This window comes from Lithobates pipiens, unplaced genomic scaffold (assembly GCF_037356315.1).
Source record: "Lithobates pipiens isolate NorthernLeopardFrog02 unplaced genomic scaffold, aLitPip1_a1.2 Scaffold_16, whole genome shotgun sequence".
NCBI classification, from domain to species: domain Eukaryota; kingdom Metazoa; phylum Chordata; class Amphibia; order Anura; family Ranidae; genus Lithobates; species Lithobates pipiens.
This window is the reverse complement of record NW_027507748.1, coordinates 53,991,036-54,018,410: the sequence shown is the minus strand read 5'-3', so window position 1 is coordinate 54,018,410 and position 27,375 is coordinate 53,991,036. Positions and strand designations below refer to the sequence as shown.

At 43.3% G+C, this 27,375-nt stretch overlaps 1 protein-coding gene across 2 annotated transcripts in view; it reads left to right on the top strand.

The window, feature by feature from the left end:
- The window catches only part of TTC3 (tetratricopeptide repeat domain 3), a 185,910-nt gene that overhangs the window by 46,038 nt on the left and 112,497 nt on the right, over nt 1-27,375 (top strand). For both annotated transcript variants that reach the window (XM_077479912.1, XM_077479911.1), the window contains exons 8-14: nt 4,388-4,538; nt 5,916-6,001; nt 8,273-8,367; nt 17,564-17,626; nt 21,813-21,867; nt 23,711-23,870; nt 24,763-24,805. In XM_077479912.1, the coding sequence (XP_077336038.1) occupies nt 4,388-4,538; nt 5,916-6,001; nt 8,273-8,367; nt 17,564-17,626; nt 21,813-21,867; nt 23,711-23,870; nt 24,763-24,805 (653 nt within the window). The remainder of the gene's footprint in view (nt 1-4,387; nt 4,539-5,915; nt 6,002-8,272; nt 8,368-17,563; nt 17,627-21,812; nt 21,868-23,710; nt 23,871-24,762; nt 24,806-27,375) is intronic.

The window sequence follows — 27,375 nt, the reverse complement described above, 5'->3', positions numbered from 1 at the left end:
TCAGAACAGGTACATGGGCTGGTGGTCAAGAGTGTCGTGTCAGGCTTCTACAAGTGATACTCTAAAAATTAGAATATCACGCAAAAGTTAATTTATTTCACGAATGCAACTTAAAAGGTGAAATATAAGATAGACTCATTACATGCAAAGCAAGATGGTTCAAGCCGTGATTTGTCATAATTGTTGTGATTATGGCTTACAGCTCATGAAAACCCCAAATCCACAATCTCGGCAAATTAGAATATTACATGCAATCAATAAAACAAGGATACTTTGAGAAGTAGAAGCTTGCATATGTACTCAGTTTGGGTTTGGGCCCCTTTTGCAGCAGTTGCTGCCTCAATGTGGCATGGCATGGAAGCCATCAGCCTGTGGTACTGCTGAGGTGTTGTGGAAGACCAGGATGCTTCAATAGCGGCCTATAGCTCTTCTGCATTGTCTCATGTTTTTCATCTTTCTCTTGGCAATGCCCCATAGATTCTCTATGGGGTTCAGGTCGGGTGAGTTTGCTGGCCAATCAAGCACAGTAATCCCACGGCCATTATACCAAGTTTTGTTACTTTTGGCAGTGTGGGCAGGTGCCAAGTCCTGCTGGAAAATGAAGTCGGCATCCCCATAGAGCTCGTCTGCGGAAGGTAGCATGAGTTGCTCCAAAATCTCCCGGTAGATGGCTGCGTTGACTCTGGACTTAATGAAGCACAGTGGGCCAACACCAGCAGATGACATGGCTCCCCAAATCAATACAGACTGTGGAAACTTCACACTGGACTTCAAGCATCTTGCAGTGTGTGCCTCTCCATTCTTCCCCCCATACTCTGGGTCCTTGGTTGCCAAATGAGATGCAAAATTTTGTCTCATCAGAAAAGAGGACTTTGGACCACTGAGCACCAGACCAGGTCTGTTTTTCTTTAGCCCAAGTAAGACGCTTCTTGTTTATGGTTCAGGAGTGGCTTAACAAGAGAAATACGACATTTGATGCCGATGTCCAGGATCCATCTGTGCGTGGTGGCTCTTGATGCCCTGACTCCAGCCTCAGTCCACTTCTTGAGAAAGTCCCCAACACTTTTGAATGGCCTTTTCCTGACAATCCTCTCCAGGCTGTGGTCATCCCTGCTGCTTGTGCACCTTTCTCTTCCACACTTTTTTTTTCCCTTCCACATAACTTTCTATTAATGTGATTTGATACAGCACTTTGGGAACATCCAACTTCTTTTGCAATTACCTTTTTGAGGCTTTCCATCCTTATGGGGAGGGTGTCAATGATGGTTTTCTGCACAACTATCAGGTTAGCAGTCTTTCCCATGATCGTGATCCCTACTGGACCAGATTGAGAGACCATTTAAAGGCCCAGGAACCTTTTGCAGGTGTTATGGCTTAATTGACTGATTAGAGTGGGACCGTTTGAGCCTAGAATATTGCACCTTTTCACAATATTCAAATTTTCTGAGATTGCGGATTTGGGGTTTTCATGAGCTGTAAGCCATAATCGCCACAATTCTGACAAATCACGGCTTGAACTATCTCCTCACACATTTCACCTTTTAAGTTGCATTGGTGAAATGACCTTTTGCATGATTTTCTAATTTTTTGAGTATCACCTGTATATACTGCACTTGAATAGCCAGCTTCCACCCCTCCCTGCTTTTGTGTTTGGATTCCCATATCTGAGTGGGTGTGTATTAGAAAGCTGTTAGACTGGGCGCTCAAGTCGTCATTCTTGGCAGGAATTGAAAGTTGTCATGGATTGTTTTTCTGAACTAAGCATATTTGGAGGGATGCCATATGCTTGCAGAATATTAGAGATCTTTCATTCAAATATACACTATTTGAGGCAGAGCTCTGCTTGTTTGCCTCCTACTCCGCTACCATATTTAGCACCTTTCTGGGAGGGGGAGGGGGCAGGTACCTTGTTTTGATGGGTGCCCACTCCCGCTGTTGGCTGAGCTCGCCATGGGAGCTCTGATGATTTTTGCTCCCCCTCACCCCTCTGTCAGGCCATTCGCAAAGTGCAACGCACAGTAGGGAACCGGCTGTAAAGCTGGAAGGCTTAACTGCTGATTTACTTTAGCTGAGATGGTGGCGGTAGCAGCACCCAAAGCAATTTAAATATTTGGCTCTGGTGAGGATACTGCTGGATTTTTGGACAGATAAGTGTCCAAATATTAAAAGTCAGCATCTACAGTATTTGTAGCTGCTGACTTTTAATATTTTTTTTCTAAAGGAGATTCTATTTGTATTGCTCTCTTTGTGTGAAGTCCCTGGTGTACCTGCCTGTCCCCCTGCTTTCCTATTTCAAACTGACAATGCTAGGCGTAAAAGCACATCCGTTGCAGCGTGGTCTGTTTTCTGAGGAAAAAATGATCCGCACTCCGATGATTGCTCTCAAAAAATGTATTAAGCCACAGTGACCAAACACAAATAAGAAAGGTTGGTGCGTTTCAGCCTATAAGGCCTTAGTCATATGACTGGTTATGATTAAGCACTTATAAGCTGAAACGCGTCAACCTTTCTTATTTGCGTTTGGTCACTGTGGCTTGTTAATAAATACTACATTTGTTTAAGAGCAATCACTGGAGTGCGGATCACCTTTTCCTCATTTTCCTACTCGGCCAACGACTGTGGTTCGAGCACCTGGGAGCTCTGCTATCTATGTGATGTATGGGTAGTAGCTCTGGCTTTTTTGTTTATATTGTTGTCTGTTTTCTGGCTGTGCTGGGAGAACTACCTGCCTGTCCTCCAATGGCCAGAACATATGCTGATATACCCCCCCCCCCCATGCTCGGTGTACTGCTGCTTCTCCATCCCCACCTCTCTAAGACCCCTTTCACACTACAGCGTCGCTAAAGCACCAGTTGTTTTTGCAGAGCTTTTCTAGCGCTTGCGGGGTGAATTTCTTAAGGTCGCATGACCTTGAAGAAAATCCCGCTTTGCAGCATTTTCAAAACTATTTTAAGGCGCTTTGGAAGTGCTGCCCATTTACTTCAATGGGCACGGGCGTTTTGGGAGTGCTATTTATAGAGAGCGAGATTTATAGAGATCATTTTTTACATGCACCTCCAAAAGTGACCAGCTGTAATTATAACCACTACAGTGATTGCTACATGGATTTCACAGCTTATACATCATATCTGCACATGGGATGACATTTCAGAAAATCCAGATTCCCTTTTTTTTGCCAAGCTTTGCCGTCAGTTATCCTAACAGGGAATTAAAAGTGCTAAAACTGGATGGTGCTGGGAGTTGGCTAGAGGTTTGTAAATGGCCAGGAATCCCAAGAGGTAGAAAATGTGAAAAATTATCAAGGAAAATGCAGTGGCTGCTGTTGCTGATTTTTTTATGAAAATTGAAGATGCCTGTGTATCATGGTTAAACCTCCAGAGCTTCAGACATTTCTGAAACATTGACTCGAGAAAAAATACTAACTTCACTTGTCACATGCTTCAAACTGATGCCACCAGTGATGCCCAGTTTCTCAGAAATTGAAGTCCACAGATTTCCTTCATAAGTTTATTCTTTAGAGACCATTTATTAAAAGAAAAATCTTCTGAAAAGATTACATTTTAAAGTATTTTATGCATATTCTGTAAAACAAAACGAAAAAAAAAAACCTCTCCAAAGCCTTGACACCAATTCTGGATGCTGCCGTATTGGATGTGATGTGGACAGACTCAGACCTGTTACTCAAGTGACACTCTCTAGTATTCCCCTTCGCTCTTATGTAGGGAGGTGAAGAGCAGGGGAGTTGGGCCAGCACGGACAGTAATTCGATGCTGTGCTATGGAACTAAAGTGGTTGTTCATGTATTCTATGCATGAAGGTAAAAAGCCTTCTGTGTACAGCTACTCCTGCAGCACCCCCTCTCAATCCAGTGATGTACAGGAGAGCTGCCCTAAGTCTCCCTCTTCTCATTGGCTAAGACAGCAGCAGGAGTCATTGGCTCCCGCTTTAGTGAGTCGCATCCAGTGAGGGAATGAAGAGAGAGCGGGACCGAGCCGTGGCTCTGTATCTTATGGACGCATAGAGCAGGGCTTGGGAACGAGCACTCACCAGTGCCCCCATAGCAAGCGGCTTGCTGTTGGGGGGGGGCACTGGTCAAGGGAGAAAAGCCCAGGGTGCCAGCGGGTGACCTGAGTAATATCAGGGCTGCTCTGTGTAAAACCATCACACAGTGCAGGTAAGTCTTTTTTATTTCTTTATTTTTTTTTAAGCCAAATCTTTAGTACTACTTTAAGTTTCCCTACAGTAGCCAAACTCTATTTTAATTTTTATTTTTTAATGTGTGACCGGGTCCCTTTACTGCTGTAGATTGCTATAAACCAGCATATATGCTCACTCGTGCCTGAAATGTAGAGATGTATCAACTGACATCTGAAGCTTTTTCTTTTAGGCAAAATATAAAGTAAAGAATCATTATATAGCAGACGCCATGTTATGGATTGAGTCTACGGGAGACGAACATTTGTATAAGAAGCTAAAATCCCAGGAAAAATCCCAGGAAAAAGTCCGCAATCGAGTCCTACAGACCTTCTTTACAGAGTGTAAGTGACTGTTTGTTTTAAAATGAACTATATAGTGTGATATAGTGTACGTGGTTTGTAGGTGATCCTTTTTACCTTAATGCATGCCATACATTAAGGAAAACGTTTCACCACTTGTGCCTACTCACCGCAGCATAATGTAGCATAATGGCTACATGTCACAGAATTCAAGAAGGAAGTAAATGTGTGAGGTTCTTTACATATTCCCAAACATTAAGAACTTAAAGCTAAATATGAGTAAGCTAGACATTTAAATTCAATCTGAAAACGAATGATTTTTGTGTTTTGAATATAGATACTTTAAAAGATGAGCCGCTTTCTCTACCACCATATGTTGCCAGTTCCGGGTACATGGTGAATGTGGGGAAAAAAATGCTGGTCTAAGGAGCTGTTAGAGAAAAACGGCTTCAAAGGCAGTATATTTAACATGTTGCAGGTGCTCCCTAAATGGTGTCTGTCACCAAGTAGATTGGGAATTTTAAAATAATTCTAAAGGCCCACGTGTGTGTGTGGTTGTGTGTGTGTTTTTTTTTTTTTTATTATAGCAAACATGTCATTCTTTCCTTCTCTGTGCAATTGTGTGGCATAGAGCAGCCTTGATCCTCCTCTTCCCAGGTTCCCGCTGGCGCTCTTGGTGTCTGTAAGACAAACACAGCACATGGCTTGGCCCCGCCCACCACTGCCTCCTCAGTGGCTGGGATTCACAGCAGGAGCCAATGGTTGTAGGGAGCTGATTTCAAAATTGTTGTTTTTTGTTTTTTTCCCCTTAAAGTGATTGTAAAAGTTAAAAAAAATAAACAAACCATGTCTCTACTTAGCTGCGCTGTGCAATGGATTTGCACAGAGCAGGCAAGATCCTCCTCTTTTCAGGTCCCTCGCTGGTGCTCCAGGCCCCTCCCCTCTGTTCAGTTCCCCCATGGGAAGCCGATTCCCATGGGGGCACCCGAGCCCCGCTGCTTCGTCCATTGACACAGACAGAGGGACTCAGCCCCATTCCCTCATCACTGGCTTTCATTGACAGCACTGGGAGCCAATGGCCTTCGGGTGACCCAGCAAAGCCAGCGAGACCCGGAAGTGAGCAGAGAGAAGAGCTGCAGATGCAAACATCGCTGGATCGAATGAGGGGTCAGGTAAGTAAAAGGGGGGAGGGGGTGGGGGATGCTGACACATAAACCTGTTTAGGCTTTACAACCACTTTAATGCATAGAATATATGTTTTGCATGATATGATTCTTGGCCTTTCAGTTATGGCTAATTTTACACTGCCAGTTGTGAGAATGATCTGTTCTACATTGTGTTTAGATATAGGTTACAGGTTTACAAAATTGTTTTTTATTTAAATTCTGAACACTTTTTTTTTTTTTTTTTTCCCAATAGATGCCTTTTTTTTTATTAAAATGGCAGAAGATCACAGAAAACTGTCTGAAGAGGTTAAAATGCAAGTGTGTGACTTATGTGAAATGGTAAGATGCTGCCTTTTTTCTTTCTCACCAAGCTTGATCCAACATTGAGAAAAAATTATTCAGTGCATCTCTACAGTGCATGCAAGGGTTCCATGATTTCTGTTAAATGCTTACAGTAAAGAAAAATACCCTTTTAATGCTGCTAGAAAGTGAGCTTGCAATATCTTTGTCATGAAGAAAACACTAATCTATACCAAGGGAAGATAAGCATAGTGAAAGGTGCCACATATAGAGCCACAGAGATATAGTATCTGAATGCAAATCCTAGATCAAAAAAATTGGAAAATGTATTAAATATTTGATAAAAATATCCAAATACACAGAAGCTTAAAATCATTACAACCTTCACCATTCCACCATCCAATGGCAATGTTGTCTGTAGACAAATACAGACTAACAAATAAGGGAACGTCTTCACTGCACTTGTACCATAGTGTGAGCCATAAAAAGCACTGTAAAATAAATGTGCAATGTGGCAGCAAACACCGTGGCGTCAGACAGTCCTTATAGGACAGTATTGTGGAGGGATAGGAGCCTGCACATATCAGGACTAAAAAATTAAATCAAAAGGATTCGAAAATCAAAGGGTCAAAACCTGCAGTCTGTGGTTATTGGTGACATACGGCAGGAAAGGTTTGGAATGTAAGCTAGTGAAGTTCTACCTCATGTTCTTTGCAGAAATCAGGAAAGCAAATCGAAGAACTGACATGACAATCAAGCATACAGTCAAGATAATTTCAGCAAGTTGAGCAATAGGTTCTACAAATATTGTAATAGGCTAAAAAAAAAGCGCTAATGTGTCAGCAAATAAATGAAAAAAGCAGCAGCTTAATGTGGGATACAAAACAAACAGATAAAGTAAGAAAAGCCATGCTAGAATTGTCCCAATTGATGCAAATGGATCCTTGATTAAATATCAAGACAATATGTTGAGGATGGTGAGGAAAATCCTTTTCACAGTGCCCCCACAGTGATTTACATCAAAACATGCACCGCCACCTTAAGAAAAACTTGCTTACCAGATAACAAGCAAAACCAGGCATATGGCTATTGCCCAGCCAAGGCCTTTACTTGCACAGAAGATCTTATGGACGATAATCACCGGATAGATGGCTGCAATGTCTTTCACACACTGGCAACACCGTCTCATTAAGAAAAGACCAAAAAATGAAAGACTGGCCATAGTGTATTATTGCCTTACTTGTTTATAATAGAAAAAGTAATGCACTTACATTAGTAGGTTAATATTCACATAGGTTAAAACCAAGCCGGCCAGCTTGCAACAGGCGCCCATTGTCCTAGTACAGACAGCGTGGTGACGTCAACACGTACCCTCCTCCAGATGCGCTTCGTCATACGTGACGTCTGAAGAAGCGGGGGATTTCCCAGTGAAACGCGCTGACGTCACTCCCTCTCCTTTGAACGTCTGATACTCATTCCATTGTCTGGGATCAGGGTGGCTATAAATCAATGATTTCACACAATGTCAGAGTAACATGAGATAAAACAAAGTTCAGGAATATTGAAGATTCTAACTTCCAGCAAGAATAAGTCCTGTCATTTCAGATCCATCATGACAGCGCCTGTTAGCGGGCATCCACTCACCTTGTGTCACTGCCGCATCACCAGCCTTCCCATTAAAGTGAATAGGACTGTCGGTGAGTCAACAGTGGGTCAGAGGAGGAGCTGCTGTAGGACAGAGATGACAGTTGCTCTTTAAAAAATTATTATTTAAATCAAGTTGATTTAAATCAAGCATTTTACTAGTGCCACATTGCACATTTATTCTACAGTGCTTTTTATGGCTCACACTATGGTACACGTGCAGTGAAGACGTTATTTGTATTGTTAGTCTGTATTTGTCTAACGACAACGTTGTCATTAGATGGTGAATGGTGGAGGTTGTAACGATTTTCAGCTTCTGTGTATTTGGATATTTTTATCAAACATTTAATAAATTTTCCTTTTTTTTTATTTTTTTTTTATGATTTTCATTCATTCAGATACTCCTGTGGCTCTATATGTGGCACATTTCTCTATGCTTATGTTCCTTTGGTATAGATCTGTGTTTTCTTCATGTGCTGTTAGCCACTGATCCCCACCTTTAATTCGGGTGAGTAGATGAGTGTCTGGCGTTTACTTAATAGGTTGGTTTTCCATATCCTTTTCTTCTTTCCAAAGTCTGCGTCATACCAAGATCCTTTTTTCCATTACCTCTTATTTCCATTGTTTTTATTGGTTAAATATCTTCTGCTTTGTACTTTCCACCAGGAATCGGAAGAGCATAGGGCCATTGGCAAGTCTGAGTTTGAAAAAGAGCAATATGATATGGCAGAATTTGCGTACACCACAGCTATATATTTCAGGTAACCTAACCTTATTCATTTGGCGTGTCTTCTTTTATTGTCAGAAGTAAACCAGTCACAAACCTGGGCAATTTAAAGTCATCACGTGATTAACCACCTCGCGCCCGCCCTATAGCCGAATGACGGCCGTAGGGCAGGCGCGTTCGTCCGGGAGGCCGTCCCTGGACGTCCTATTGTTTACTTCCGCAATGCGCGCCGCCGCGGGCGCGCATCGCGGAAGTTCTGTGTTCGCCGTGTCCCCCGGGGCAAACACAGATCGCTGTAAACGGCCAATCACAGCGGCTGTTTACAGAGTGATCGTCGTGTCCAATGGGAGATGATCTCATATGTAAACATATGAGATCATCTCTCAGCGCCCTGCTCTCCCTCTTCACACAGAGTGTGAGAGGGAAGAGATGAACGGCTGCAGCGGCAGCCGTTCTGCTTCGATCTGAAAAAAAAAAAGTGCCATCCATCCTCCCCCAGCAGTGCCATCCATCCTCCCCCAGCGCCAACCTGCCCCCAGTGCCATTTGTCACCAGTGCCACAAAGTGCCATCTGTCATCAGTGCCACCTGTCAGTGTCACGTGCCATCTGTTGTCAGTGTCACGCGTCATCGGTGCCATGTATTAGTGCCACGTATTAGTGCCATCTGTCATCGGTGCCACGTGTCTTCGGTGCCACGTGTCTTCGGTGCCACGTATTAGTGCCACGTGTCTTCGGTGCCACGTATTAGTGCCATCTGTCATCAGTGCCACGTATTAGTGCCACGTGTCGGTGCCATCTGTCATCGGTGTTACGTGTCATTGTCCTGGTGCTTCAAAAGTGTAATAAATAGTCAACAAGTTAGATGTGTAATTTATGTTCCTAGAACACATGATGGCGCTACCTGCATGTTGGGCCTCTATGTGGCCAGGCTGTGAAAAAGTCCCACACATGTGGTATTGTAATACTCAGGAGGAGTAGTAGAATTTTTTGGGGGGTGTCATTTGTGGTATACACATGCCCTGTGAGAGAAATAACCTATTACAATGACAATTTTGTGGAGAAAAAAAAATGAAAAATCTTAATTTTGCAAAGAATTGTGGGAAAAATATGACAACATCAAAAAGCTCACCATGCCTCTTACTAAATACCTTGGAATGTCTACTTTCTAAAAAGGGGTCATTTGGGGGGTATTTGTACTTTCCTGACTTGTTCGGGTCACAAGAAATGAGATAGGCCACCAGTACATCAGATGTGATAAATTTTGTGTGATTCACACCACAGCTTGTAGACTCTATAACTTTCACAAAGACCAAATAATATCCACTAATTTGGGTTATTTTTACCAAAGATATGTAGCAGTATAAATTGTGGCCAAAATTTATGAAGAAAAATTAATAATTTGCATAATTCTGTCACAGAAACAAAGAAATATGCGTTTTTTTTCCCAAATTTTCGGTCTTTTTTCATTTATAGCGCAAAAAATAAAAACCCCAGAGGTGATCAAATACCACCAAAAGAAAGCTCCATTTGTGGGAAAAAAAGGACAAAAAATTCATTTGGGTACAGTGTTGCATGACTGAGTAATTGTCATTCAAAGTGTGAGAGCACCGAAAGCTGAAAATTGGTCTGGGCAGGAAGGGTGTTTAAGTGCCCAGTAAGCAAGTGGTTAAAATAATGCGTAGACTGTGGTTACCTTCATCAAAAACTTAATGGTAAATTAGTTACAGATACAAAGATAATCTTGAAGTATCAAGCTTGGCCACATCTTTTCTCAAACCTTCCTTTTACTCATTTAGAACTCCAGCCTCACCTGTTTTTCTATTCTCTCTGCCTCTGATGCATAGTGTGAAGCTCTGCTGCTCTTTAAAGTGAAACTCTAGGCTCCTACAGAAAAAAACCTCTGCAGCTACAAATACTGTGTCCTCACCCAAGCCGATTTTTCAACTGGCTATCGGGTGCTGCCACTACCATCTCCAATAAGGAAAACCAGCAGTAAAGCCATGCGGCTTCACAGCCGGTTCACTACTGCGCTCTCTATTTGGGCCGGCTGCAGGGGAAGGTGGCAGTGGGGGGAGGAAGCGGATAAGCGGAGCTTCCCCTTTTGGTTGGAGCTCCGCTTTAAAGTGATTTGACTGTTTTAATAAAAAAAAAAAATATGTTCTACTCACCTGCAATGTGCAATTGTTTTGCACATAGCAGCCCCGACCTGCCTTCTCTGGTCCCCTTCCGGCGCTCCTGGCCCCTCCCCTCTGCTGAGTGCCCCCATAGCAAGCAGCTTGCTGTGGGGGCACTCCTACTTGCTCACTCCCGAGCCCTGCTCTGTGTGTTCATACAAGCTCAGGCCCGCCCCCTTCTTCACCACTGGCTCTGATTGACAGCACTGAAAGCACGAGAGCCTCGTCCAGCTAAACGTGCTAATCGCTGTATAAATGTTCCTCCCATAGGCCAGTGTCGGGGGTTTGGTAGTTGGGGTGATGTGGGTTAAAGGCTACATTTTTTTTTTTTTTTTTTTTTTTATATAATAAATGCAAATTTTTTTTTGCAGTTAAAAAAAAAAGGCATTTATTTATTTTATTGCAGGAGCCCTGGAAATCATTGCACCTGCGATCAGCAGTTTGCTGATGCCATGCAGATCCCCTGCACACTGTTAGTGTAAGCTCTTCTGAGCAGGGTCCTCTTAATCCTCTTGTATTTAATTGTATTGTAACTGTATTGTCTCCCTTTTATATTGTAAAGCGCTGCGTAAATTGCTGGCGCTATATAAATCCTGAATAATAATAATAATAATAGTCTATCTGCTTGCCCGTACAATCTCTCTCGTATGGATAAGTCAATACTCCCTGACAGGAAGACTCAATGTACTACCACAGCGCCATGGTTGTTCATTGAGTACTACAAGCCGACAAAATGCTAAGGGCTGTGTCTCTGAATGAAGCGGTCTTGTGGGTGGAGCCCTGCGCGGCCGCGTTTTTTCCAGACAGTGGCGGGGGGGGGGGGGGGGGGGGTCGGTCAGCGGCTGCAGCATTGGGAACGTCAAATCAGGTGGAACCTGTAACATGTTCCTAAAGGTGTACTTATTCTTTAACACTCACTGCCATGACCACAAATGGAGGTAGGGAAGTTGTTATCTTTTACTGCCAATGATCACCAATGCAAGGGTGGTGGTGGTGGGGGGAATACATTTCACTGCCGGCAACCACCAATGTGGTTAGGGCCCTGCACCAGTGCTGATGGCTTTTATTAATGCATCCACTGACACCGTTGTTGAGATTGGTTATTACATTTACTGATACCAATGTTGGGGGTTATTATTGCGCCCACTGACACCAATGTTTGGGGTTGTTTAGCATCCACTAACACTGATGTTGAATGTTATTGCACTCACTGACACCAATGCTGGGATTATTGTACTCCAGCGTCTTCAGTGTGCTTTGCTATACACTGTGAAACTTGCAACGAAACCGAACGTTTGTAAACACTTCAGTGGCATGATTCTGAGTTGCAAAGGAATATAACATTATCATTACTTGGTAATTTGTTCTATGCAGCTTGAGCTCAAAGAGACGATCAGAGGGCTTCAAACTCACATAATGTCAATTAAGGCCCCTTTCACACAGGGCACGTCTGTTTTGACAGTCTTCAATTGCTCTGCAGGGGATCGACCCGTTTATCTCCGCTGAGCAGGCCGGATGACAGGTCCATCTCCACTCTGTGTGCAGAGACGAACCTGTCAGAGCCTCGCTCTCCTCTATGGGGAGATCAGATAAAAACTAACCGGCTGTCCGTTTTTCGTCCGATTCCATCCAATCTGCCAGACGGATGGAAAATAGGACATCCATCCCTCCTGCATTTGGCAGACCGGATCGGTTTGGATAGCGGCAGATGTCGCCGCTGACATCCGTAGCTCCATAGTTAAATGGGGCATCCGATCGGGTCCACCTGAAACCGGACAGGCGAACGTGATCGGACAATGTGTGAAAGGGGCCTTAAAGCAAACTTACAAGTTTTAAATACAAGTTTATTTTTTTGTTTAACCACTTCCCGACCGGCGTACGACGATGTACGTCGGCAGAATGGCACGGGCAGGCATATTGGCATACACGTACGTCCAATCTTAAATGCTGCCCTGCCATCACGAGCGCGCTCGCATGCCGGTCAGGACCCCCGTGAGTCCGGTCGCGGGTCCCGCGGACTCGATCGCCGTGGGCATACCCGCGATCATCTCACAGGGACGCTGACCTGGGAGATGCCATTGTAAACAGCATCTCCCCTTTCTGCCTAGCAACAAGTGATGCTGATCTCTGCTCCATGTGATTGGAGCAGAGATCAGTGTTCACTAAAAGAAAGCCCAGCCCCCAACAGTTAGTAACACGCCCCTAGGGACACTTAACCCCTACACTGCCACCCACTGGTTAACCCCTTCACTGCCAGTGTCATTTACACAAGAATCACTGGATTTGTATAGCAATGATTGCTGTATAAATGACAGTGGTCCCAAAAATGTCCGATGTGTCCGCCATAATGTCGCAGTTACAATAAAAATCGCTGATCGCCACTATTACTAGTAAAAAAAAAAATTATTAATAAAAATGCCATTAAAACTATCCCCCATTTTGTAAACGCTATAACTTTTGCGCAAACCAATCAATAATTGCTTATTGCGATTCTTTTTTTTTTTTTTTTTTTTTACCAAAAATATGTAGAAGAATACGTATCGGCCTAAACTGAGGGGAAAATTTTTTTTTTATATATATTTTTGGGGGATATTTATTATAACAAAAAGTAAAAAATAATGCGTTTTTTTTCCCAAATTGTCGCTCAATTTTTGTTCATAGCGCAAAAAATAAAAACCGCAGAGGTGATCAAATACCACCAAAAGAAAGCTCTATTTGTGGGAAAAAAGGACGTCAATTTTGTTTGGGAGCAATGTTGCACGACCGCGCAATTGTCAGTTAAAGCAACACAGTGCCGAATCGCAAAAAGTGGTCTGGTCTTAAGCCAGCAAAATGGTCCAGGCTGTAAGTGGTTAATAACCATCCCTAACTAACTTCACAACCTTAAAGTGGTTATAAAGGCAGAATGTTTTTTATCTTAATGCATTATGCAAAAATCTGTGTGCAGTAGCCCCCTAATACTTACCTGAGCCCCATCTTTGTCCAGCAACGTCCACTAGTCGCTCGGCTGTCCAGGATTCTCCTCATTGGGTAAATGACTAATTGACAACCGCGGGAGCCAGTGGCACCGCAGCTGTGTCTCAGCCAGTCAGGCGAGAGAGGGGGCAGGGCTGGACGGTAGCTCCCTGTCTGAATGGACACACAGAGCTGCAGCTTGGCTTGAGTGCCCCCACGGCTTGCTGTGGGGGCACTCGTCGGGAGGGAGGGGCCAGGTGCACAGAAGAGGGACCCGAGAAGAGGAAGCTCTAGGCTGCTCTGTGCATACAAGGTAAGTATAACATATTTGTTTATTTTTTAAACAAGATTTTAGAATCACTTTAAGCTATTTTTTTCCTGATACTTTTTCTTTTCTTATTTTTTTTTTCTTTTTTTTTTTTTTACCATTTAATTATTTTATGTTCTTTTTTTTTATTTTAGTTCCTTTAAAAAAAAATTTTTTTTCTTTTTTTTGCTTGGATTTCTATAGGTTACATAAAAACTAAAATAAGTTTGGGGGTGAGGCTGACATTGACGCTATTTGCACCCATAGGCCCCCCATTCATAAGGCCCTAGTAGAGGGGTTGATTATTGTCCCAAACACCACAACATCATCCCCATCCCTGTCCCCTGTGACAAACTCTCTTGGTGGGAGAGATGAAACCCGATTGGTCAGGAGAGAGTATATCTTTTTTTATTTTTTTTTCTCTTTCATTCATTGACGGACACAGCATCTTCATCTTGACCTTAGGGTTATATTGACCCTTTAGGAGAGGACTAGGCAGAAAGTGTTAAAAACTGTAACACTTGCACAGTACCACCCAGGGGGTGGTCCTACTGGCTATAACCCCTCGCACTGCATCCAGCAGCTCAGTTTTTTTCTGCCTAGTGTAAAAGGATCTGGCTCCCGGTGGGACCATTGGTCCTGGGAATTTTTATGTTTTCTGCATTTTTGATTCCTGTGATCTACAATCAACAGCCAGGCTGGCTGACAGGCTGGATAATATAGATCCTGCTAGTTTCACCAGCCTGGCCATCGAGCGTGAGCAGGCCCTAGCTACGCGCTGGGTCGGCCAAGACATGCCCCGTCTGATCCAGGGGCAGCCTGTGAGCTATATATGCTCCGGGCACACATATGACCGGGCTACTGCTGTCTGTCAGTGTGCCGTGGCCGACAGCCACCCCGTACTGCTCGGGTGATGGGTCTGTGGAATGCGTTCCAGCAGTGCCTGCAGGAGGGGTAAGTATGGTTCCACCTGTCTTGGCAGGATGGAGCAGCTGGGCATTCCCTGGGAGGTCGATTAGGGGGGTCTCTCACTCTCCCTTCTCTCCCTGTCCTTTCCTTCCTCCCCATGCTATCGGCCACTGTGTGACTGGGCACATGGGGGTGCAGTGCACGTACCTGGCCGGGGGTCCTCCAGTGGGGGGGATCTGGGTCCTGGTAGGGGGCTGCGCTAGGTGTTGGGGATCTGCTCATCCTCTTTCCTGTTTCTGGGCCACGGTGGGGTGTTTGTGCTGTGTTTGACATGTGGGGAGGCTCGCCACGCACTCAGTGGCCATTTTTTTGTAGCCACAGACAGTTTTTGCCTTTCAGACATTTTCTGAAAGTTCGGCAGCCATTTTCTCGGCGCCCTTGGCCGGCGATCATTTCCTAGTAGCCACAGGTAGTTTTGCCTCTACCACTGGGTGCTTGTTTCCTTATAGAACAGCGTGCTTTTCACACAGACACCTCGTGGATGACACAAGGAGAATGGACAGCACAGCGCAGTACCTGGGGTCAAGGTGGTGAGTCCTGCGGGGGGCCCCTCAGTCTGTGGCAGCTAGAAGGGTGAACATTTTGTGTGACTTGCCTTAGGTCCCTGGGGGTGCCAGGCTAGTGGGTCAGCATGGCGTCGGAAGCTGGCGCTTCTTCCCCAGACATCCCTGTTATTGCAACTGGTTCCCCTGCACCTGCAGTGTCTATTCACACTCTGTCGGCAGTCCTGGAGATTTTTGTTGCCAGGGTGGAAGCGGCGTGTGTACGCAAGGGGGGTAAAAACGCCCCCCTCCCCCACCGTCTTCTGGGGAAAGCTCTGATTCAGACTTGGCCCCCACTGTGACAGGTGGCTCCTGTTCTGACGTATCGGAAGATGCGGACCAGGACCGTTCGGACAGTGAGGATGACTCTGTGTCCTGGTCAGCACAGGAAAAGGCGCTTGTAGGAGCACTTATTACAGTGGTGTGGGATACCCTAAAGATGGAGGATCCGGCGGGGACATCTACAGAAGTGTCGGCCCCTTTCGAGTCCCACAAGCAGGCCCACACGGCTAAGGTGTTTCCTTACCCAACTTATTTTGATAAGTTTATTTACAAGGAGTTAGGAAAACCGCAGCGGGCCTTTTCAGTCCCGAAACGCATGGTGGTGCGTTACCCCATTGAAGAGAGTTTCCTAAAGAAATGGACATCTCCTCCGATTGTTGACCCCCCGGTATCCAGGTTAAATAAGGTAACTCCAACTTTCAACGACCCTGCTGACAGAATTGCCGAGGCGGTTGCCCGTTCAATGTTTACGGTGGTGCAACTCCTCCGTTGAGGAGCTCTGGTTGTTATGGGTTATTTTCTTGCTTTTCCCACTCCTCGCTACTTTGACATTGCTTGGGGACGTCCCTAAGGTCAAGATAAGATTCTGTGTCTGTCAATGAACGAAAGAGAAAATAGTATTTTTGTACTCGCTGTAAAATCCTTTTCTCTGAAGTTCATTGACGGACACAGCACCCACCCTCCTATTTATGTTTGTACTGCTTTTGACGAACTGAGCTGCTTGATGCAGTGTGAGGGGTTATAGCCAGTAGGACCACCCCCTGGGCGGTACTGTGCAAGTGTTGCTGTCTTTAACACTTTCTGCCTAGTCCTCTCCTAAAGGGGCGATACAACCCTAAGGTCAAGATGATGATGCTGTGTCCGTCAATGAACTTCAGAGAAAAGGATTTTATGGTGAGTACAAAAATACAATTTTTTTTTTGTGTGCGTTTTTGTACAAGTCTGGACTCTTATGAGCTCTGTGCAGAACATAATTCATATTGAAGCTGTGTTTGTGTTTTCTTAAAGCGGAGCTCCAACCTAAAGTGGAGCTTCCGCTCATTGGAACCCTCCCCCCTCCGGAGCCACAATTGGCACCTTTCAGGGGGGAGGGGGGTGCAGGTACCTGTACAGTACAGGTATCTGCACCCACATCCGGCATAGATATCTGCAGAATCTACGCCCCTTTCCGCAGGTCCCCCGCTGTCTGCTGGGAAACACACGGATCCCAGAGACAGCGGGTCCATCCTTATTGCGCAGCGCGACTCACGCATGCGCAGTAGGGAACCAGGAAATGAAGCCTTAAGGCTCCACTTCCTGATTCCCATACCCAAGATGGCGGCGGCAGCACCCGAGAGACGATCAAGAGATCGGCTTCGGGTGCTGACATCGTGGGCGCGCTGGGCAGGTAAGTGTCCTTATTTTAAAAGTCAGCAGCTGCAGTATTTGTAGCTGCTGGCTTTAAAAAAAAAAAAAAAAAAAAACGGCGGAACTCCCGCTTTAACATAAATTATTTTTTTATTTTTTATTTTTTTTATTCTGATACACAACTAATGTACATTATTTGTAGTCAATATTCCTATTGAATTTTAATTTTTACTGAAAAATGTTCAATAAAAATTGGAGAAGAAAATACGTTTTTTGTAACGCAATACTACAAAAAAAGTCTTGTTTGCCCTGAAGAAAGTGTCTTGCTATGTTATCTACTATTTTACTGCAATGATTTCATAGTTATGTTTTATTTTTTAAAGCTAAAGTAAAAGTTCAACTTAAAATCTGATTAATGGCAAATTATTGGTTTAAAAAAATGCCGTATTTGCATATATAATGAAAGCACAAAGTGCTACCATGGCTTCACCATTGGTAATCTATGGAGAGCCCTTCTGTAATTCACAGTGCCATTATCTTCCTGGCAACGGTTTGCTTTGCTTGACACTGTGGAACTAGTTTCATTTCTGTGCCTGTTGATCATACTGTGAAGAAGTCTTTGTGACGCTGCTCTGCATATTTTCCTTTTCTAGTCCTGAAAACTTTGTCCTATTCAGCAATCGAGCGCTGTGCTATATCCGGATGCAGAAGTATGGGTAAGTTCAAATTAAAAAGTCGTATGCGATCTTGATAACATCTAGTGATGTGTGGTTGATTTTGTCTACATTCATAGTGCTTTTGGTTCCTTTTTGTTTTTTTTTATTTGAATATTTTTATTGTTAAGATGGACAGACATAGTACAAAAATTGAGACGTAAACATAACATACAATTACAAACATTGTGAGTACATCCTCCAAAATACAATACATTAGTGAGGATAACATACTGTTTCTTTCACTTGGGCACCCATTCACCCCTATGGGATCATACTGTGGGTGTACCTACCGGATATTCGGGAGGCGGGGGGGGTGATTGAATTCAGTGGATTTCGTAAAGTGCGTCCAGCGGGCCCATGTTTTGCTATATTTTGTTTTGGTGTCTCTAGCCTACGTTTCTTAAGAAACTTAAGTTTTATTACTGGTTATGTTTTCTTATCTACACTGGGCTGAGTTTTTTTTTGCTGCCATTCGTTAGGGGCAGGTGATCTGCTTCAGTAGTCTCGCCATGCCCTACACGGATGTGGTGATTCAGTGGGTGAATTCTGTGTCTACGGATTCTGGAAGGCCACAGATTCTTAAATTGTGGCTCCTGACCCTGTTATCAAGATCTTTCATGTGACGTTGGAGGTCTCTCATCTGCAGGGTATGCGAGTCTACCTTGTCGGTCACTCGGCGGAGGACTGTGTCACATTGTGCCAACATATTCTCTACCTCATGCACTCTGCCTGTAATGGAGTGTATGTCCAGGCACAGTTCAGATTTAGCAGCCGACAGTGTTTCCTTGATGTCTGCTGCGATTGAGCGCAGATCCTGAAGGCTGGGTTGTTGCAGTGTATGATCGCGGCCGGCATGCGGGAGAGCTGTATTCCACTCAGTAGCGGTGTCTCGGCTGGTGACTGACTGTGGCAGGAAGCTGCCATACTGCTCCTCTGGGTCCTGAATAGTTCGGGGATAGTTTCTCGTTCCTAACCCCATCCCACCCCCCCACCCCCCCGCTGCTGTTTGCAGGGAGATCGGGAATGGGTAACAGATGAATTCCGGGATGCCGTGCCCATCCTCGGTTAGTGTTCTGCTGTGAAATAAACCTCCCGTACAGTTCCAAAGACCTGTGGTGGCGGGAGCTCTGGTCTCAAGTGGCTGTCTACTAGCGAGGTCAAACCACGCCCTCCTTTTTTTCCTTTTTATGTATGTGTGGGTTTTGCTGTCATAAAAAATTAACCACTTCCCGCCCGTAGGATGTCCTGTGTTGATATCTGCAACTGCAGGCATCATTCAGATATCTTTCTCTTCAGCTGTTGATTCCCTCACGTGTAAAAGCCACCTTAGCAGCTATTCAGCTGCTAGATTTCTTTTACAGGCTTCGGGAGGGGACACCCTTTGCGGGTGCCTTTCCGGGCTCTCCCATGTAATGGGCAAGCTGGATTAACGATCCAGCTATGGTGGGATACCATAGAGCTGGCTGTGGACTGGATGGTCTCTGGCCATCTCTATGACCCTGGGAGGCCGGAAGAGACGTTGTGACGAATAAAAATTTAAAGGAACGGTGTAAAAAAATAAAAATAAAAAATAAAATATATATATATATATACATACATACATATGTTGGTTGCACTCGCATATGTAAACATCGTTCAAACCACACGTGAGGTATCGCCACAAACGTTAGAGCGAGACAAATAATTCTAGCACCAGCCCTCCTCTGTATGGCCCCTTTCACACTTGTGAGACTGCAAAGTCGCTTGACAGGTCATACAGATTTCCAATGGGTACCATTCATATCTATGCGACCTCAAAGTAGTCTCTGCACTACTTTGGTCTGACTTTGATGCGACTTGCGGTCTATAGACCTCAAGATTACACAGGCATTGCTTCAGGTTACGTAAAAATTGCATGACTTTCAGGTCACACGAGTGTGAAAGGGGCCTGACTAAACTGCTGATCTGTAAAAAAAAAAAATGTATAAAGTTTGCCTATAGAGATTTTTAAATACCAAAGTTTGGTGCCATTCCATGAATGTGTGCGCAGTTTTAAAGCGTGACATGTTGGGTAGGTATTCGGCGTAACATCTTTCACATTATACAAAAAATTGGGTTAAATATTGTGTTGTGTGACTGTATCTATATCTATCTATTAAAAATATTTTGGGGTTTTGAGTAATTTTCTAGGGGAAAAAAATATGATTTTTATATGTAGGAGAGGAATGCCAAAATTGGGCCGGTATGGAAGTGGTGAAGCATCTTTCTGCAGCTCTGTCCCTCCCTATCCCTGAAGTGTGGACAAATCCCCTTCTGGCTTGGCAAGTCTCTGGTGATGAGAGCCTTGGGGAGGAGCTTCACTGTCACAAAGTATAGCGGAAAACTACAGTGCTGGCATGGTGCAATGCAAGTGGAAGCTGGATTAGCAGCACCAGATGAGGCAATGGCATAATGGATACCAACTTAGATTTGCTGTTTTTTTTGTTTGTTTTTTTTTTTTTTGTGTGACTGATTTTTGAAACATTGACTGCTGATTGGCTTTTGCTTGCTGGTGTAAAACACAATGCATTTCTATAAACTTTTTTTAGTCAAGGTATGCTTTACTATTTTTCACATCTCTAGGCGGGCCATTCAAAAATGTAAAAAAAACAAAACTAATAGTTCTACATTTTGCAGCAGCATCCACACGCATAGCACACTCCACATTAGGGGGGATTTATTCTTACAAAGCAAACATACCATTGCACTGTTAGTGACTACCCAGCTTTTTTCCTCTCCCTCTAAAGGGACCCCAGTACTGACAGAGGAGGGGGCAAACAAAGGATGCTGTGCAGGCGCATTACATCCTCCTTATCAACCAGTGACATCATTGGTTGTTAGGATGCTGGCATCTGGCCTGCACTGTGCCCAAGGTTGCAATGCTGGACAATGAAAACGTGGCTGTGTGTAATAAAAAGGCAGGCTTATCCTCCCACTGGTTTGTTCACAATTTTTGGGGAAATGGTTTTTAGGCATTTTGCCAATGCACCCCAGGGTTCTATGGCATCCTGGTTGGAAAAGGCTGCAATTCTTTATATAGACAATAAAGAAAACTCTTCACAAGCATGGTCTACAGGCTCAAATACACAATTGGAGCAGCAAATATTGACTGTGTATCCCCTTGCAACCAATTGATTGCTGTTATTCATTATCCAACCTTGGAAAAATATATAATAAAAAAATAACCAACTCTTTCCATCTAACAAGTGTTGGTGCCAAACCATAAAAATTAGTGGACCATCTAAGTGAAAAAAAGTGAGAAAAAGCTGCCCCTTTTTCAAGTGAATAAATCGCCTTCAAAAACATAAATGTAATAAAAAGTCAGAGCTAAATCACAATTGTGACCAAGAACATACAGTGCATTTTACACGCAAAAAATGACGACAAATTAATAATAACCAAAAACGTGTGTGTGTGTGTGTGATTCCTGATGACGTGTTGATCACGAAATGCATTGAGGCTGCGCACTCTCCCGCACTGGCATCCCTTCCGGGAAGCTTGATTCCAATCTCTGGTGTGTGGAACGCACGCCAAAACTTCCAGGAATGATGGGTATCCCTTCTGTCTGGCTGTACATGTTGGTGCTAGCTCATTAGCACCTACAAATGTAAGTACATATTTTATCACCTTAATCTCCAGTTTGGAGAAACTTTATTTGCGCTATGTAATGAACTTTGCTTCTACCGAGCTCTTGCTTATATATGAGCCCAAGAACACATCAGGGGACGGTGTCCAATTAAAGGAATATCCCTCCTTGAAGTCTATCGTCCTTCTAATGATCTGATTTCCATGAAGTCTGTTCTTATTTTAGTCATTTGGTGAGTTGGTCTTTCTCCTACACGACTGATGGTGGAGCACGGATAATTGAAAATTGACTGTCATTACACAACTTTTGGTGTGTGAACTTTCTCTATAAGGATTTTTTCCAATATATACAATACATGTTTTTTGTTACTAATAACAATTTGTTGTTTGTTGTGTGTGAAATGCACTGTATGTTGGTCACGATTGTGATTTTTAGCGCCAACCTTTTTAGAATCATTATGTAGTAAATTGTATAAGTTTGTAAAAATGGCCTTTAGGTGAAAGAAAGTTAGACATGTAGATGTTAAAGGGGAAATATACCAATAATAATCAAAAATAATTCTCAGTCTTATCTTTGTTACAGGAAGGCTTTGACTGATGGAAAGAAAGCAATTATACTTAAAAACATCTGGCCAAAGGTAAGTGTATTTGTTCATTTTGTTGACTAATACTGTTTAAGGACTTTTTTTACCCTATTTTCAAAACGTAGAAACAGTATTACATATGTAAGTAGCGGATACCCCCCTTTTTAGGGGTATCCAGCTCCAACTTCCTCCCGGGCCTCCGTGGCGCCGGAAGGAAGTTCACCTCTTCCCCCTCATATCATAGGTCCGAGAAGATTGCCCGGCCAATCACAGCACGTGGCTCTCGCATGCGCAGTGCATGCCTGGCTGTGAAGTCGCAGCGGGGCGCCCACAGCCAGAATGGCGGTGCCGCAGAGAGTAATGGGAATAAAAGTGACCAAAACATTTTTTTTGTTTATAAAAGGACAGTGTCAAAATAAAGTAAAATAACTAGGAAACGGTGTTCAAACTACACATGTGAGGTATTGCCGCGAGAGCAATAATTCTAGCCCTAGACTTTCTCTGTAACTCAAAACTGGTAACATGTAGACATTTTTAAACATCCCTTATGGAGTTTTTTAAGGGTAAAAATTTGTTGCCAATCCACGACCAGGCGCAATCTTGAAGCGTGACATGTTGGGTATTAATTTACTCGGCGTAACATTATCTTTCACAATATAAATAGAAAAATTGGGCTAATTTTACTGTTGTCTTATTTTTTAATAGTGTTACATTTCTTTTCTCATTTTCGCTTCCCGTCTCCAGCAGCACATTCACAGCTGCCGTGCTCTTATAAACACATTTCACGCTCCGCTTGTCTCACCAAACCACTGCCTTTTAGGGATAAGTTCACTTTGCACTGGCTTACCATAGGGTTCTATTGGATTGTCTCCCAAGATAGGAGGTGCTCATAATAAGGCCCCATAGAGCTCTTTGAAGCTACTGCATAAACATGGCCAGTGCATGAAAGATCAGCTGGCCAGGATGTAAACAAACAGCTGTGGGCACAGTTGTAAGTATATGTCTTGGGAGAGGTGAGCTAGGTTAGTTGATCCATTTGGCTTGGAGATCTTGGTTCCAGAGATATAAGTAGCTGGTGGGAGAGCCCCTAAAATTTTCCATATATGCCATTTTACTTATGTTGACAAGAATAAGATACATTTTTTTTTTTTTATAAGCCTACAAAATGGCATTTGTGTTCATATAGCTGGCAAAGCATTATGTCCTCCCCTGAAAAGCTGGGGAGTCAGAACATTGTTGAGTAATGCCCGTACACACGATCCAAATATCGTAAGACCAATTGTACATCCGTTTTTGGTTAATAATCGCAAGATAAAAAAAAAAAAAAAAACGGAAGTGATGTCGTGTTGTAATCTATTTGTATTGTACTTTCGGACAACAACTATACTGACTAAACGAAAATCGTACGATCTGGAATTGTACGAGGAAAATTTCCGTGCATGTCCGATAGAATAATATCGGATGAATGGTCGTGATCGGCTGTCGAAAGTAGTGTACACACGATCCGAAAATCGTACGATCCTTCCTCGGACGACCGTTTTCGTACAATATTCGGATCATGTGTACGGGCCTTAAGGCAATAGACTCCAATAAACACCACAGGCTGGTTGTGCACAAGTCGATCGGTTGATAAATCTATTTGTGTACAGCCATGGTGCCCATACATGGTTCAAAATTTGGACAGTCCCTCCTGAACTTGCCGAATTTAGGTCCATGTACGTCCGTCTTAACAATTGTCTTATTTGTGTGAGAAGGCTTTGATAGGATAACATACCTGTTCTCAATGCTACAAAATCTGTTTTAGTATGCTTTTTAAATGTATTTATATGTCATTTTTTTATTTATTTTAGAATTGCAAAAATGTTGTGTTTTTAACTTTTTTTTATTTTTTGACCAGGGTCATTATCGGTTTTGTGAAGCTTTGTTTGCTCTTGGAGAAATTGAGCGGGCAATTGCATCCAATGAGAAAGCACAGGAATTGTGCAGAGACTCCCTGGAGGGTATCAGAGACTTGATCCAACAGCACAGCAAGTTTAAAAAACTGAAAGAGACAGCAGGTAGAGGAAATCTTTTTGAATATATTTATTATATTTTATATTGCGTGTATGCATAGGGTGGCCTTCACTAAATGGCAGACCGCGGTCTACACTCGGACCGATGATACTCCTGTCCAGACAGCATTTTGCAACCAATGGGACCACCCTTTGCTGCACACGTCTTCTCCCACCTCCTGGGGCATGTTGGTCAGGAAGACTGATATAATTATGGGATATATTGATGGGAGCAAAAGATATGAGTACTCGGTTTGGGATTCCTGATTTAAGGGGGCACCTAATGTGTTACTCTGATAGGGGCACCAACAAGAATCGGTCATAGCATAAACATGGGTTTCTGACCTTGGCTGAAAGAAAATGTTAGCAACCGGACCTCCTTGGATTTTAATTGAATACCCCTGATACAGGGGATCTCCAGGTTGTAAACTTCCACTTTTATAATGTTTATCTTGTAAAAGGGCCAGTCCACCCAAAAGCCTTTATCTTATGTCGAGAAGCAGGATCTCTCTCTTGTAATTCTTTTCATTCTGTTGCTGTCCACCTAGGATTTTTAGGTGTTCACTGTCCACCTTTTTATACCTATTATGTTATGTTCCTGTTGCATTGTCCATTTAAAAAAATAAATAAAAAAATCATCTGCCTGAATGGTGGGAACCATCCAAAATACCAGCAAGCAGGGGTTACAGGCTCAGGAGCACAGTGCAACTGGGGAGCATCAAAACATTGTGTGATTCATACTGTCCAGGGTAGATTGCAAAATGTGCAAATCAGTCAGGAAATGCCTTCAAATTTACATTTTGTTTCTCTACTCTTTCAGTTATCATTTGTGAATCCTGCTGTACCTCATGAATTGAAATCTGTGAACATTAAATAAGATGTTTCTTCTTCCTTCTAGAAAACTCTGGGAAGAAATCCAAAAAATCAACCTCTGATAAAAAGTAAGTCATTATTGTTTAGCTGTTTATCGTAGCTTTGCTGCAGTTGTGACTCCCTTCCTAGCCTCTCATGTGACAATGGTGGTGTTTGGTAGTAGGGAGAGTCCTCAGCACTCTGTTAGCTCCAGGTTGCTACTTTGAGGATACCTAGGCTAGCTCCTTTATCCCTGCAGGGTACAGCAGTGGCTGGTAGTTATAGGAAGTACAATATTTACAACCATGTATGACAGCTTTAACACTTTTGTGCCTATATCATGTACATGTTTTGGGCAGAGTATTAAAGTAGAGCTCCACCCAAAAGGGCAAGCTCCGCTTATTTGCCTGCAGCTACATTTGGCAGGGGGGAGGTTACCTGGCTTTGACAAGTACCCATTCCCACATTCGGGTGATGCCACCGTGGTGAAATCCTCCGGAAGTTTGTGCGCCCCCCACTTCCCTGACTGCCAGGACATTTACAGAGCTCAGCACACTTTGCTCATGTGTGGTAGGGAACTGGCTTTGAAGCCACAAGGCTTTACTGCTGGGTTTCCTTACCCAAGATGGCAGTGACGGCATGCGAGAAAAATTGAGAAATCGACTCGGGTGCAGACGCTGCTGGATTCATGGACGGGTCATGTTAAGTCAGCAGCTACAGTATTTTTAGCTGCTGACTTTTTTATTTTTTCTGATGCAGCCTGGGACTCCACTTTAAACAGGCACATGCTCATCTACGGGATGACAAAGTGATCACATGATGGGAACCACTTTGATTTGGATCAAAGAAATTATAGTCGTTAATATTTTCTCGGCATGGGTCATTGTGCTAAGGAACGTTTACCTACAGATTTTGGAGCTGGAAGGTTTTTTGTCAACCTGTTGATTTTGCTTTGCATGGGCAAATATTTTAAAGCCTATGTGCTCAAGGGAAAAGTTTTTTTTTTTTTAGCTTACTTGAGTGGGCAATAGAGCCACTAACTTATTACATAGATTATGACCACCAGCAGTTACCCTTATCTCGGTTACAGCCACCTCACCCTCTTACACTCACTCCAGCAGCTGCATCTTAAATTAGAATACATTTTTAATTTACTTTATTTATTAGTTGGTACATTGAGGGAATCGGGATTTGGATGAAAATGTACATGCGGTTGAGTTAAAAACATCCTACTTGCATACAACTCATGCTTACAGAGGGAGGCAACAGGAAGTGAGAGGAAAAAGGAGTTATCGTGGGGAAAAAGGTGTCTCCACTGAAGCTTTATCACCAATCTTTGTTTCTACAACAACCCAAAATTTTCAAAATCCATTTGTCGCAGGGACAGAAAGTGAGGTGAAATCTTCTGAACAGGGGACAGACAGAAAAACAAACATTACAGGGGTGGTAACACTTCCCTGTGCTATCCAAAAAAGTTTTTTGGGCTGGAGTTGCACTTGAAAATGTACCTGTTCCAACTTGCGTACAAATTCAACTTAAGAACAAACCTACAGACCCCATCTTGTTTGTAACCTGGGAACTGCCTGTGCATATTTGTATTACTGTAATGTAAAGTGATTTTTTTGCTGAAAAAGCTTCAGGCATTTCCCACAAATACTTGCAGACTTTTATTAATGAAAATTTTTTGTATGAATACAAAAAAAAAAACAACAATCCGCATTCTCAGGGTTTCCATTGTAAAAAATAAATAAGATGCATTAAAAAGAGAGTTTCTGGGGCCACATCGCACCGTTGCTCCTCAGTGTGCCTATAGATTTCTCATCGACAGTTTATAAGTAGAGCATACACTCTTCTAGACATTTGACAAATTATTCCACAATATTTAAACAAGCCACATCTCGGATGAAGCCCTCACACATTACCTTGGCTCACCTCCCCCACTGTTTAATGTTCATGTGCCTCCATTACTAGTTCATGCATGTAGCATAACAGATGAAAACAAGCAAGCAAAAGTCCCAGTACACTCAATATTCACTCGCTGGCCACTTTTTTAGTTGTGCCTGTTCAATTGCTTGGTAACACAAATTAATAACCTATTTACATGGCAGCGACTCCGTGCATTTCGGCATCTAGGCGTGGTCAAGACAACTTGCTGAAGTTCAAAGTGAGCATCGGAATGGGGGAAAAAAGGATTTAAGTAACTTTGAACATGGCATGGTTGTTGGTACCAGACGCGCTGGTCTGAGTAGTGCAAAAATGGTTGCTCTGCTGGGAATTTAATGCACAACCATCTCTAAGGTTTAAAAAGAACTGTCTGAAAAAAATAAAAGTATCCAGTGAGCTGCAGTTGTGTGGAGGAAAATGCCTTGTTATTGTCAGAGGAGAATGGGCAGACTGCTTAGAGATTATAGGCAACAGTAACTCAAACAAGCACATTGTTACAACCAAGGTATGCAGGATACCATCTCTTGAATGCACAACACATCCAATCTTGAAGCAGATGGGCTACAGCAGTAGAAGACTATACCGGGTGCCACTCCTGACAGCTAAGAACAGGAAACTGAGGCTACAATTCGCACAGGCTCCCCGAAATAGGACAATAGAAGATTGGAAAAACATGCCTGGTCTGAGTCTTGATTTTAGCTGCGACATTCAGATG